This window comes from Podarcis cretensis, assembly GCF_951804945.1.
Source record: "Podarcis cretensis genome assembly, chromosome: 1".
NCBI lineage: Eukaryota > Metazoa > Chordata > Lepidosauria > Squamata > Lacertidae > Podarcis > Podarcis cretensis.
In genome coordinates, this window is record NC_137170.1 from 70,401,299 (window position 1) to 70,416,299 (window position 15,001).

At 41.5% G+C, this 15,001-nt stretch overlaps 1 protein-coding gene across 1 annotated transcript; it reads left to right on the top strand.

Moving 5' to 3' along the window:
* Positions 1-645: 645 nt before the first annotated feature.
* EIF4G2 (eukaryotic translation initiation factor 4 gamma 2) lies at positions 646-13,984 on the top strand (the record flags this gene model as incomplete). The annotated part of the gene is made up of 22 exons (XM_079947621.1): positions 646-680; positions 1,294-1,401; positions 1,909-1,974; positions 2,372-2,497; positions 4,396-4,498; positions 5,589-5,720; positions 5,811-5,877; positions 5,970-6,121; positions 6,290-6,400; positions 6,767-6,850; positions 6,939-7,037; positions 7,432-7,573; positions 7,677-7,837; positions 8,378-8,491; positions 8,935-9,060; positions 10,058-10,162; positions 10,359-10,574; positions 11,482-11,740; positions 11,953-12,157; positions 12,383-12,594; positions 12,756-12,877; positions 13,170-13,984. 22 exons carry the CDS (start codon positions 646-648, stop codon positions 13,233-13,235), a joined length of 2,811 nt encoding a protein of 936 aa, XP_079803747.1. The 3' UTR covers positions 13,236-13,984.
* Between the last annotated feature and the right edge of the window lie 1,017 nt (positions 13,985-15,001).

Here is a 15,001-nt window from a genome sequence, read left to right on the forward strand (position 1 = left end):
CAAAATGGCGGCCGCCGCTGGCATCCCGGTTCCCTCAGCCGGCGTCTGAGAAGACCTTGCCTTTGTCTGAGAGCAGCCGGCGTCGCGCGATGAAGGTGCGACGCCGATGTGCTGCGGTGGCTCTTCCTAGCCTATTCATGCGCTGCAGAAGGGGAAGAGGGAGAGTAGTACCTCTGGTGGTTCATTTTCGGAGACCCCCCCTCCTATTCTGTGGGACTGGGAGAAACGCCGCCGCCAGCCCCACCCGGCGGCCCCCTCATCTTAATACGTGTCTCCATCTCCTGCTGCCCCGGGAAAGTCCCGTCCCCCGCCCTTTGGGCTCAGTCAGCGCGGCGGCTGGCCGCCGGTCGGGTTATGTCTGGCCGCCGAGAACAAAGAGCGGGCCTAGTCTCCGGATGGGCGCCGAGCCTGCAAACGGGCGGCGCCCTGCGGCCCGCGGGGAGGGAAGGGCCGGGGGTGGGTTGGGGAGGACGGGGGTTGGGGCGGGCTCGTGCCTGTTGGGGGATCGGGTGGGTGGGCCGCTTCCGCAGCCTTTTGTTTGGCAGTAGCCATGCCGTCTGGTCTCGCCTCCCTCGCACGCGGTTTTAAGGCTAGGCCGCCGCCTTGGGAGGACGGGAGCCACGTGTGGCGCTGATGTGGCGCTACATGAATGAAGGCTCCGATCTCGGCTTTACTCGGGAGTAAGCCTCTTGGAAGCCAGATGGGGCTATGCAGGGCGGAGAGCCTAATGCTAGGTGTCGTAGCAAAGGAGCTCCGTTTGAGTGTCTACAATGGTTTCCATTCTCTGTTGGGGGGGGGAGAGATTTTATGACCTGTTGTCTGTTAGTTTCTCCTCTTTTAAGTTTAAACCGTTCATATTAAACATCCTCTGTAGACAGACTTGATTCTTGGTTCTCATAAGGCTACAATACAGGGTATTAAAAATTAAAATACAGTATGTAGTTTTTCTTGTGTGTCACTTATCGAGATTCCTGGATTTTGAAGAGACTTATAATGCAGACTTTGTTTTGAATTTATGTTGTGCACAAAATATAGATGGACAGACAGTAACATTCTAGGAAATTAATCAGAGTAGATGAGAGATCTAAGTTATTGACAATACAGTATATTGATTTATACTGCTGTCTTAGACAGGTCTGTTCTGAAGTAAGCCCTGTTGAATTCAGTGTGACTTACTCCCAGGTAAGTGGAGTTAGGATTGCAGCTTTGGGCTTTAACTCTTAATCGTTTTTGTTTTGCTAGTGAGACTTTGGTAATCAGAAACTTACAATGTAAACTTTGATTATCTCCTAGGTTTTGTTTTTCCCTATCCTGTCAATTTATTATTCTTTTGAAGATTCTTCATTGTCAAGCCGCCAAAGTGGAGAGTGCGATTGCAGAAGGGGGTGCTTCTCGTTTCAGGTATGTAAAACTAGATTTTATGGTGAAGTAGATGGAAAAACAAAGCAGCTTAATTGTTAATGCCTTCTGTTATTTAACAACCTTGGTCTGCCGTTGGAAGCAAACAGTGCAGTCAAGTGTACATGGCAAGTAGTGGTATTACACTAGTGCAACTGAACCGTTCAAGGCCTTATACAAGGGAGTCTGTAGGGCATGGGGAATAGCAGCCAGCTTGTTTGTCAACAGGGTTACTCCTTTCCTCCCCTGTTAATAGTGTAATCAAGATAGGCAAGACCTGTAGGCCACAACTCACATGGATATAACTGTCAAAAAACCATCCAAAGGTGCACAAGAAAATAGTACTGTGCCCAAGCCACTGAGCAAGATGTTTCTTCCCCATCACTAGTCCCACTGCTGGAAAACTCCTTGGGTTGGTTGGATTCTGAAATACTAATCTAATACAAGTTGTTTTTGTTGCAAAACAACTCATAACTAACTGTCAAACGTTGGGGACTTTGTTTCTAATAGTGCTTCTTCGGGCGGAGGAGGAGGTAGGGGTGCACCTCAGCACTATCCCAAGACTGCCGGCAACAGGTATGTCAGCTTAGTATTTTGAATACTACCTTGGCCGTGGCTTCATGAAATGAATGAGAAACTACATTTGGGGATATTGAAGAAAAGTTGAAACATAAGGTTTAGTTTGCAAAGCTGTTAATTTCTCAGTCTGGTTGAGTGGTAAATTGGAAAGAAAACTTAAACCAGTAATTATTCAAATGATACTTCTGTTCCACATCTGTTGATATGTTACTTGTGAGATCCAGGCTGCTGAAGAAGGTGGAGTAAAAAAGAAGGAAAAGGGAGTGGTAGAAATGTCATCCAGTCTTGAAAGCTGGTCTTGGTGGATTGTAGTTTGAAGTTGAACTTAAGTGTCCTGAATTAACATGGGGACATATGAGTTCTAACCTTTGATTCTTTTGTTTACAAAATAAAGCGAGTTCCTGGGGAAAACCCCAGGGCAAAACGCTCAGAAATGGATTCCTTCACGAAGCACTAGACGAGATGACGACTCCGCAAATGACAAAGAAAGACACGATGCAATCTTCAGGAAAGTAAGAGGGTAAGTTCTGAGAAAAAGGAACTGTGGGTAGAAGCCTATGGCCAAGAATCGGCTGATAGCTTCAGATCAATATGTGAAATGCACTTCCCGATGTGCTGCTTTTTTTGGCCATTTGTTTTAAACCATATTTGGTTAGATCACAATCCTGCAGCAATTACTGGCAGTATTCCCTGTTGGACACTTGGATCAGGCATTCCCAAGTTATGACCCACCAAGGTGAATGCAGCCGATCTTGAGTGACCTGCTAGGATGATTGACAATCATCTTGACACTCAGTTTCAGGCAGAAAGCAACACTAGAAAGCTTTTACTGAGCTGCTGTTGGTTTAGGGTCAGGTTGGTGGGTAAAAACAACATGTGTTGGCATAGTGTAGGCCCTAGATCTGAAATTGTTGTGCCTTCAGCATCCTAGCCCACAGTTCTGAAAGCTGCACACTTAGAGGTTGCCCATACTGTGCCAGACTTAATCTTCCAGTTTTGCTCCAGTCCCGCATTCTCCTTGGCACTTGCATTTAGTAGTTTCATGTCTCTGCCATCCATGGTTTATTTAGATTATTGCTTCTTCTGCATGACCTTTGTGCAGTCTATTAAATGGATTCTGTACCTGCGCCAAGACCCATCTAAAAAACTTAAAGCTAGCCTAGAGTTTTGACAGGTACCCCACCCGTCAGGCACACAAAGCAAGGAATGTGCCTCCTATCTTACGCTTTTTTGACTGCTGCAATAGTAGGACCATTCAGAGAACTGCCATCACCTACTTCTTGACTACCCTAGGTGGGATTCACCTAACCAGGCCCGTCAGTGAAAGCCTTTTGCAAATACTTGTGCTTTTGCAATGGGGTTTTCTCATTTCTCATTTGTCTGCATACCCACTGGGCTCCGAAAATTGACACATGGGTTGGAACAAACCCTAGAACAGTGCACAGGAGGGAGAGGGGGATTGTGAGGGTGTGGCATTGAATTCCAGCCCCTATCTTTTGATGTAATTCTTTTCCTCCTGCCCTTAGCATATTTCCTGGCTTTAAATGTTGTGAAGGTTTGCTCAAGTCATAGAATCATAGAATAGAATCATAGAATCATAGTCGTCTCTTGCTTGTTTCAAAATTATAATCTGTCCTTACTATAGTTTTGGTTTTGTTATCTGCTATACTCCCTTGCTTCAGTATCTTTGTAACTTAGTTTTCTTATATCCTTCGCTGTCCTCAGCCTGTCCTACCGTGGGGTTTTAAACCTGCAATACTCATGTTCCTTCACAGAAGTTGAACTGTAATCTACTTAGTTTTTGAGTAGCTCTATATTGGCGCCACCACACCGCCTTAGCGAGTTGATGATGGAAGCTTTATTTATGCGAGCTCAGTACAAAATAGATAGAATACACAATATGTTTGCAACTTTTCCTGTAAAAATTGCATTGGAACACAAACTGTTATGAAAAGCTAGTACTGGCTATGGATTCCTAAACATTTTTTAAAGCCACCTATAATAGACAAAAGGGACACGGGTGGCGCCGTGGGTTAAACCACATAGCCTAGGACTTGCCAATCAAAAGGTTGGTGGTTCAAATCCCCGCGACAGGGTGAGCTCCCATTGTTCGGTCCCAGCTCCTGCCAACTTAGCAGTTCAAAAGCATGTCAAAGTGCAAGTAGATAAATAGGTACCGCTTCAGCGGGAAGGTAAACGCCGTTCCGTGCGCTGCTCTGGTTCGCCAGAAGCGGCTTAGTCATGCTGGCTGTACGCCGGCTCCCTTGGCCAATAAAGCGAGATGAGCGCTGCAACCCCAGAGTCGGTCACAACTGGACCTAATGGTCAGGGATCCCTTTACCTTTATAATAGACAAAGCTATAAAAAAGGGATTCTGCAGAGATGCTTATACAGTTTCCTTGTTTTGTTTCCTTTCAGCATATTAAATAAGCTTACTCCTGAAAAGTTTGACAAGCTATGCCTTGAGCTCCTCAATGTGGGTGTAGAGTCTAAGCTCATCCTAAAGGGGATCATACTGCTGGTAAGTGAATATACACTTATTAGAAAAGTTATGATTAAAAAAGTAATTGTTCTACCGTATAATGCAGGTGTAACGTGGGGGGGGGACAAGCTTGAAAGTTACACATCTAGAACAGCTTTAGCACTGTTCCTCGCTTGATCCAGATTGGATAGAGTCCCTTATCTAATGTCCATTAAAGGGGATAGCAGGAGGACTCAAAACATCACAGACCTTTTCATCCAATCCAATTATGCTTCTGTTGTGAAATAAAGTTGTTCTAAAGAGGAACTACACCCCAAATTAAATTTCTACAAACAGCAACTTTGGGTCTGGTCAGTGGTTGTCTGAGCAACCACTGTGTTTATCTGTGCTTGCAACCTTTCTTCACTTAGCAAGTGTTGCATTTTCATGAGCTGATACAATGATCCTTGTGACCACTCATAGAAGAGACTTAAGTAAACCAGATTAGCTTGTAATTTGACTTGCATAAACAGAAAATGGTTATAACCCTTTTATAACTATTTGAGATGAAATACTATTGTAAACAATTTTAGTTCTTGGGAACAAAAATTTTCAGGTTTTTATCATTGCATTATCTTACATCTTGAGGAACGATTCTTGCACTGTATTGGAGCAATGAGTGTAGCTCCACAGCAATATCCCAACCTCTCTGTATCCAGTTCTATGACAACATTGGATGGAGGGGGAGGCAAGAGTATGGTTATCTGGTATCCCACAGCTGTCCTCGCCAGTTGAGAAACAACAAAATAATTTGCCTAGTATGGGGCACTGCTAAGGCAGTCTGGCAACCAGTCAAATAAAAGCCAGCTCTTTGCTTCTCTTACTCATTGTGGGATCCCAGAGTTAGGGTATCTATGGGTGTGTGCTACAGTCACATCAAAGTAAGCCTTGTGTCTCAGAATTTAGTGAATAGCCAATATGCTTGCATTGCTGATTGCTAACATTGGGAGGGGATAGGGAAAGGATGGTGTTGAACCTGCAGCTGTGCACTTAGCATATCATGCACAAATGAAGCAACATGGGATTTGCTGCTGATGAGTTATTTATACTCTGGTTCTTCCAAGTAACTCGGGAAAGCCTTTTTCTCTAGATCGTAGACAAAGCCCTTGAAGAGCCAAAATATAGCTCGCTATATGCTCAACTATGTCTGCGACTGGCAGAAGATGCACCCAACTTTGATGGCCCATCAGCAGAGTGTCATCCAGGACAGAAGCAAAGCACAGTGAGTACAAACGTCTGTCAGACTAATGCCAATGTGAGAATTAGTTTTGTGTAACTACAAGGTGTTAAATTACTGCCTTTTTATTTCTAGACATTCAGACGCCTCTTAATTTCTAAACTTCAGGATGAATTTGAAAACCGCACCAGAAATGTTGATAGTAAGACTTCAAAATAATTTTAATGTAATTACTGTTTCGCTTTATATGTTATACAAACAGAACAACATCTCTTATCTCTCTCTTTTTTAAAGTCTATGATAAGCATGATGCCCCCCTCCTCCCCGAGGAGGAGGAACAGAGAGCCATTGCTAAGATCAAGATGCTGGGAAACATCAAATTCATTGGAGAACTTGGCAAGCTTGATCTTATTCATGAATCTATCCTTCATAAGTGCATCAAAACAGTAAGTGGTGCTTTTTCTTCATTTAGGTAGAAAATTATAATTATATGTGGAAGAATAACTGGCAGCATTGATATTTAGTTTAGTGAGACTTTATGTGAAATGTACTGAAATGGTAACAAAAACGAGTTAGTAGGTGCAATTTTAATTCTTTTGCTTTAAAAAATTCAGCTTTTGGAAAAGAAGAAGAGAGTCCAACTCAAGGATATGGGAGAGGATTTGGAGTGCCTCTGTCAGATAATGAGGACAGTAGGACCTAGACTAGACCATGCAAAAGCCAAGGTAAGCATTGCCTAAATTGCATAGGTTTGTTGTTGTCTTGTAGTTTTTATGTTTATGCTCTTAGGTTTTGTGTGCTGTATTTATGGCAGCTTATTATTTTATACAGAAGTATTGCTATGTCAGTCTGGAGTAGACATTGATGAACTTGCACTGTAAAACGTTCAGTAATAAATAACTGCTTTACAGCAGGACTGTTAACTAGGAAAAATTGAAGGCCAGAACCAAGGCATTTCCTCTGGTCTTATTTAGACTTGTACGTAGAATGTTCTGGTTCCAATCTCTGTATAAATTTTAAAGAGGCTTGCTTCTGATGATGTGTGTTGTAAGCCCTTCACTTGAATGCACATTGCAAATTTCTCTCAACAGTCCTTAATGGATCAGTACTTTGCCCGTATGCGCTCCTTGATGATGAGTAAGGAATTGCCGGCAAGGATTCGTTTCCTGCTGCAGGTAAGAGCATAAAATTGTTTATTTTGGCAGGTTATGTATTTTTGGCATATGTCCTTGAACTTAATATTCTGTTTCTTTATTATTTAAGGATACTGTGGAGTTGAGAGAACACCGTTGGGTTCCTCGCAAAGCTTTTCTTGACAATGGACCAAAGACTATCAATCAAATCCGTCAAGATGCAGTGAAAGTACGTATTTATCTAGGCAAATGCTGTACTTAAGTATGTGGCTCAACAGACATGCTGCTGTCTGGTTGAGGAACCCTGCTGAATAGGATGAGCTGTGGTATTGGGAATGGGACGGTGGGGGGTGTTACCTGAAAACTGATTCCATGGGCAGAGCTCACGCTCTAGTTGTCCCCACTCAGCTACTGGAAATCAGCTGTGCCATGTCACCCCATTCAGCTGGGGTTACTTGACCTTTGGGGTGGCCACAGTGAGGAGAGGCAGGGAGGTTTGCTTCTATGAGCCTTTATTACATGTGCTTATATCTGGATCTATCCCAGTGGGTATCTACTTATCATAGACTTGGGATCTCCTGTTTTAACTTAATTACATAATTATTTAACATTTTGTTTTTAAGGATCTGGGAGTTTTTATTCCTCCTCCTATGTCTCAAGGGATGAGAAGTGACTTCTTTCTGGAGGGACCGTTCATGCCACCCAGGATGAAACTTGACAGGGATCCACTTGGAGGGCTTGCTGATATGTTTGGACAAATGCCTGGTAATTCCTTCAACTTTAGAAAATAATAATATCTTTTCAATGCACTTTATGTAGCTATGTTAAGATACTGTAGTCTGATTGTTTGTTTGTTTTTATTAAACAGGTAGCGGAATTGGTACTGGTCCAGGAGTTATTCAAGATAGATTTTCACCCACCATGGGGCGACATCGGTCAAATCAACTTTTCAATGGCCATGGGGGACACCTCATGGCCCCTGCTCAATCCCAGTTTGGAGAACTAGGCAAATCCTTTTTGAAAAATCCAGTAAGTGATCTTAGTGAAAGTAATACTACGCATCTGATTCTTGCAAATTCCTCTAAGAAGGATAAATAATTTAATACGTTGCTTAATGTTAAATAAGCTTCACAGAAGGCTCTTAACAATTAATTCTTTCCTACTCAAGTAGTAGGTTTTCTGTTCCACAATTGATAAAACTAAAATTCTGCCGTCATTTGTCTGAAGTAACTATTGTATCTTATGAATGAGCATTAGTGGTTGTAAAGATTGAGAGCTGTGAACCAAAAAGTTTCCAGGTTGTGTTTCACCTCTGCCATGCTTGAACAAGCCATTGCATCACACATATTTATACTCTTATCAAAATGATCTCCAAAGTAGCTTAACATACATTACTTCCTTGCTTTGAAATGAATTGTTATTATCTCTTGATAGCGAAGATAATACTGACCATAACAGTATTGTTGTAAAGAATGCACGTGAAGTACTTTAGACACTTAACACTATATAATAAGAGCAAGTACTGGGATGTGGTGGTCTTCATCTCCCTTTCACTCTCCTTGAAAACAGGGGCAAAGCCAACTATACCATAATCAGAATCAGGGACTTCTATCCCAACAACAAGGGTCGTCCAAGGATATGCCGCCACGGTTTTCTAAGAAAGGACAGCTTAATGCAGATGAGGTATACACTTAAGTCTGAACAGACTTGGTCCTAAATGAAATGCCCGATGATTATAAAAAGACGCGTTATTATGAGGACCAATGCTGGAACTCCCTCCCTACCTTCTGCCTCTTAACTTTTTTCTCTTTTTTCTCTTTCCGCCTGCCCCTTTTCCTCTTCTTCCTTCTCCCCTCCCCCGGGAGTCTCCAGTGTCCTATGAACAAGATTATGAGATATGAGGGCAATATGTTCATAAAGAAAGAGCAGTTGAAGTACACTGAAAGTTTCAGATAATGGTTGGGGGCATAAAGCGCCATGGTAAAATGGCATCTCCCTCAAAACTAGTTCCCTACTTAGTCATGCTGTTGCTGAGGCTTATTAAATGCTTGTGGATAACGTGCAACTCCCGCTACAACACTAACAGAACTCTTACAGAATTCTTAACCTCTTCTCTCTCTCCACAGATTAGCCTGAGGCCTGCTCAATCTTTCCTAATAAACAAAAACCAAGTGCCAAAGCTTCAGCCCCAGATAACTATGATTCCTCCCAGTGCACAGCCACCACGTACTCAGACACCACCTTTGGGACAGGTAAAGTTACCCATGGATGACAGCTGCGACTAATGATGTAGCTGGGTGGAAAGTTAGAGAATTATACCACTGGCCTGGAGCATGTGGAATGCTGTCTCCAGGGAGGCTTGCATGGCGCCTTCGTTACATATCTTTAAGGCACCAAGCAAAAACATTCCTGTTCATGCAGGCATTTGACAAACAATATATGGCCTTTTAAGCTATGGCAGGGGGAGTATCGCTTTTCTTAACTATTGTGTGTGGTGTTTAATATAGCCCACCCTGTGATTCTCAGATGAAGGTATAGAAATTTTAATAGTAACCTGGCAGCCCACTACCTTTAATGTGGCTGTGGGGATTGAGAACACAGTATCCTGAATAAGACTCCATAAGAGAGTTGCAGCTTATGTCTTCAGCAAGTCTTTTCTTATATTTAAATGTTCAGAAGACCAAAAGCTTTTACAGCAAGACCCTTTTCTCCCCATGCTTACTTTTTGGGAGTATGTTGAAGCAAACTTGGAGACCCTATATTATGGAACTCGCTTTGCCACAGAGGTGTGCATGGTTTCCATGCTGTAAATTTCCAAGCATGTTTTAAAAACTTGAGCTGCTTCCCCCCTCCCTCTACCATGGGAAGCTAGATTAGTTTGTTGTTTGCAGCTGGCCAACCCCTTAGATAATAGTTATGCTTCTGTGTTGGAATGTTTTCATACTGTTTTGCACCACCTTGGGTGCACCCTGCCCACCAAAGGTGACTTTTAAATGATTTTTTTGAACAGAAAATATGTGTGATTAGGCCTAATGGAAAAGTGGTGGCTTTCATTGTGGAATTTTGGTCCTTTGTTGTGGATACTCCAGGAAGTTTGGGCACAACACCCTTCTAGTGGGTCCATGTCCGTTTTGAGAGTTGCGTGGCCAAATAATTCAGAGTTTGAATCCAGCAACTTAAAATGTTTTTGAGTAAATAAACACTTTGTCACTTGTTTAATTTTCTAATGAGGGCTTTTTACTTTTCAAGCCACCTCAGCTTGGTCTCAAGACAAATCCACCACTTATCCAGGAGAAACCTGCAAAGACAACTAAAAAGCCACCACCTTCTAAGGAAGAGTTGCTCAAAATGACAGTAAGTTTCACTAAGTATTCTTGTGCAGGCAGCTTCCAGCTTCCTATGGCTGTTACAGGAGTGGGCTTTTTGTTCGTTTTATGGTCTAGCAGGTTTGTTTGTGTTTTTAACTGTTATAAATCGCTTTGAGACCTTTGGGTAACAAGTATAATAAATAATGCTATCATTATTAAGATCAAGCATTTTTCTCTTTCAGGAAACTGTTGTAACTGAATATCTGAACAATGGAAATGCCAACGATGCGGTCAATGGTGTGAGAGAAATGAGGGCGCCAAAACACTTTATCCCTGAGATGCTAAGCAAAGTAATACTTCAATCATTGGATCGATCAGATGAAGATAAAGAAAAAGCAAGTGCTCTGATCAATTTACTTAAGCAGGAAGGGATAGCCACTAGTGACAACTTCATGCAGGTACTGTATTTGTAAAAATTTTGAGCTCTTTTTTTGTTGTCTCATTATATATATTGTGACACTTTTTTAATCATTTGATTAAGCAGCTTTCCCCCATTCATATAGGTGATAAGTGTCTTAAAACTGGAGTGGGACCTCTTATTTCAGTGAAGGGGGATCCATCGATAGGTTATTCTGTCCACTGCTCACTACTGGGCAGGCTGATGCAGATTATAATACCTCCCACTTCATGGTAGGATGGACAGCCCATCTCCTTGAGTACTTCCAGTCCAGATCTGCTGCTCTGTGCTCTCAAGGGTATTCTGTTGGTGGACTGCATAATGGGCAGAGCCATAAACAAAAGTCCTTCCAGTTCCAAGAACAAAGTGATGTAAAAAGATTGGAAGAACACTTTAAATCAGGAACGACAGGTCCGGGGGAGAAAGTGCAGCCCTGTAGGCCTCTGCCTGGCTTTGGGGCTCTTCTCCAGAAACACCACCTTTCCAGGATGCACCTCTCACTGACCCTATTCTATACCTGGATGAATTGTGTCCTTAAAGTATGATAATAGTTCTATATTGGCTCGATGGAGGTGTGCAGAAACCTGAGTTTTGTGTAGCTATACAAAAATCACATCCGTAGCCCTGCCCACTTTTTTTTTCCTTTTGGCAAAATGGCATTTGGCTCCCAATGTGAATAAAGGTCCCCACCCCTGCTTTAAATGGCTTGGAAACTAATAGGAAGGAAGGAACTCGGGGGTTAGAAGCATGTGGCACCTTGAAGAGATAACAACAGGCTCCGATTGCCCACTTGAATATTGGAGATCTTTAGACTTGTTCTTTGTTTTACATTGTTTGGCTGTCCTAATGTGTGGACATGTAATAAAAATATAATGATTACAAACAAACTTATCCTTTTTTTCTTTCAGGCATTCCTAAATGTATTGGACCAGTGTCCTAAACTGGAGGTAGACATCCCTCTGGTAAAATCCTATCTAGCACAGTTTGCAGCCCGTGCCATAATCTCAGAACTAGTGAGCATCTCAGAACTAGCTCAACCATTGGAAAGTGGCACCCATTTCCCCCTCTTCTTGCTTTGCCTTCAGCAGTTAGCTAAGCTACAGGACCGTGAATGGCTAACAGAACTCTTCCAACAGAGCAAAGTCAATATGCAGAAGATGCTGCCTGGTAAGGGAACGAAATATTGTTGTTTCATTTATTTTTATTTTTCTAAGGCTGCAACTGGGCCTAATACATAAAAAGTTAGGAAATAACACATTAAAGACTAGACTTTTCAAATTTTGAACAAAAGCAGGGATGGCCACAACATTGGGTTAGGTGACAAGCCTGAATGTTAATTTGGATTTTTTTTAATAAAAAAAATATATAATTTGTTACAGAGATCGACCAGAATAAGGATCGTATGCTGGAGATATTGGAAGGGAAAGGACTTAGCTTCTTGTTTCCACTTCTAAAACTGGAAAAGGAGCTCTTAAAGCAAATAAAGTTGGATCCATCCCCTCAAGCGATCTATAAATGGATTAAAGACAACATTTCACCGAAACTTCATGTAGATAAGGGATTTGTTAATATTTTGATGACCAGGTAAGATGCATGTCTTAAAGCAGTTCTGTTGAGTACCATGAATGTCCTTGCTTTTAGTAGCTGTGCTTTATAAAATGTGGGGTTAATATTGGGGTTCACAAATCTCTTAAAAGCATAATTTATATCAAGGAGTCCTTGTTAGTCTTTTGAGATATAGTGCATGCCTTCTTGCAGGGACAGTGGTTGTCTATAAACAGTTGAGTCAAACATATGCTATTGTTTCAGTTTCTTGCAGTATATTTCTAGTGAAGTAAACCCACCTAATGATGAACCAGATTCTTCATCTGCTCCTTCTAAAGAGCAGTTGGAGCAAGAAAAACAGCTGCTTCTTTCCTTTAAGCCGGTAATGCAGAAGTTCCTTCATGACCATGTTGATCTACAAGTGAGTGCCCTGTATGCGCTCCAAGTGCACTGCTACAACAACAATTTCCCAAAAGGTATGGATTCAAACTTCTGTTTCTCCATGCAGGAGAAAGCACTTGAGCCTCATCTTGTTATGTGAGGGTTTGGGGAGAATTCTAGCAAACGTGCACTGCAATCTGTACTATTGGTGTTTAAAAAAACCAGAAAAAAATTGTTGTGCTTGGTTTGTTTTTAGGCATGTTATTGCGCTTCTTTGTTCATTTCTATGATATGGAAATCATTGAAGAAGAAGCTTTTCTGGCATGGAAAGAAGACATTACTCAAGAGTTTCCAGGGAAGGGCAAAGCTTTGTTCCAGGTAAACCATCTCTTTGGAATCTCTTAATTTGCTGCTACAACAAGTTCTATAGTTGGAATTTATTTGAAGTATTTGAACCCTGTAAAGCTGGCAAACGAGGGCATTGGAATCTGCCTTGCCAACAAATTCAAAATTTTGATTTATATAAAGCTAAAAGGGTAAAAGGATTAAATTTACTTTTCTTTGATTTGTAGTATGTGGTGATTTAATAACGTGCAGGGCCAGTCTCCATGAATATGTGATAAACCATTTGTCATTCTTGACTGTTAATATTACAATGGCTTAATTACAGGTAAACCAGTGGCTGACCTGGCTGGAAACTGCTGAGGAAGAAGAATCTGAGGAAGAAGCTGACTAAACCAGCCAAAGCCTTAAATTGTGCAAACATACTGTTGCTATGATGTAACTGCATTTGACCTAACCACTGCGAAAACTCATTCCGCTGTAATGTTTTCACAATATTTAAAGCAGCAGTAGGTCAATAGGACTTGCTTCTGCATAAGGGTTTTTGTAGTACGTCTTAATCATAGTCTACCATAAAAATATTTTAGAGTATATTTAATGTTTAGATAACAGTGTATTAGCAGCATGCAATAATTACATCATAAGTTCAGAAGCAGTCTGTGTAAGGATCTTCTTTGATGCCAGTTACCATAGGCTGTTCGTTAGAAATCTGAATAGCAACACTGAATACTGTAGAAATGCACTTTGCTCAGTGTAATACTTGAGTTGTTGCAATATTTGATTATCCATTTGGTTGTTACAGAGAATCCTTAACTGTAATCGATGGTGGTTACCGTAATAGTATATTGCCTGTATTTCTACCTCTAGTAATGGGCTTTATGTGCTAGATTTTAATATCTTTGAGCCTGGGCAAGTGCACAAGTCTTTTTAAAAAGAAACATGGTTTACTTGCACAAAATTGATCATTTTGAAGAGGTGGATAAATGCCCTTGGAAGTGGTCTTTGTGGGTGTGAAATAAAATGGTGAGAAACTGAATTGGTCCCTATTATAGTATTGAAATTAAGTCTACTTAATTTATCAAGACATGTTCATGCCCTGATTTTATATACTTGTATCTATCAATAAACATTGTGATACTTGAATATCTGTTGAAATGGCTGCTCTTTAAAATTTGTTTGCCAAACAAAATAGATATTGAAGCTGGAATTACTTGACAGGCTTTCTGAGTGGTCCCCATCTTTGTGTAATCTGAATGAAGACAAACATGCTTGGTTGTGGGGGGTGCACTAGCCTGCCATAATGCATGCTTTATAATAATCTATAGGGCTGGAGTGCAAGTGGCATGTATTTGAGCTCTTGATGAGTAGCAGCTTCTAGAACATTGGTCAAAAATTAGTTTGAGGGACCGGCAGGGATTAAGCTTCGAGGTTCATTCTTAGAATTCCCTGATCATTGCCTCGCGATACTACAGGTGGTAGTGACAGACACTACCTTAAATGGCTTACTTTAAAAAAGCATTTGATTTATCCTGCATGTGATTGCATGTCCATGGACACAGTAGCTCCCAATATATTAGCTTCTGGGAGACAAATGTGAAAATAATCATGACGCTGCTCAAAGCCATCTGGTTAACTTGGTGGAAACAATTCTGGGAGACAAAAAAAAATGGCTGATCCAGCAACAGTTTCATATTTCACAAAAATAAAAAGCAACTGCAAATAATCACCAGGAGTCTAAAAAATGCTAATAATACTGTGTAGCAAACTACCGTAAATTGTGCCTACATAGTTTTCCTAAATTAGTCAAAGCTTGGCTTTTTCAAAGCAAGAAACATTTTTATGTCCTGTTGTGGCCAATGGATGCTCTTGTTAAACTGTTCAAACCCCAGGCAGGCAGAAGACCCTCTGAGGTGGACCTCAGTGTCTGAATGATGGGGATGGAAATGCTCCTTCAGGTATACTGGGCTGAGGCCATTTAGGGCATAAAGGTCAGCACCAATGCTTTGAGTTGTGCTCAGAAACATACTGGGAGCCAGTGAAATTCATTCAGGACCAGTGTTATATGGTCCCGGCAGCAACTCCTTGTCACCAGTGTAGCTGCCGCATTTTGGATTAGTTGTAGTTTCGGAGTCCCCTTCAAAGGAGCACATTGCAGTAGTC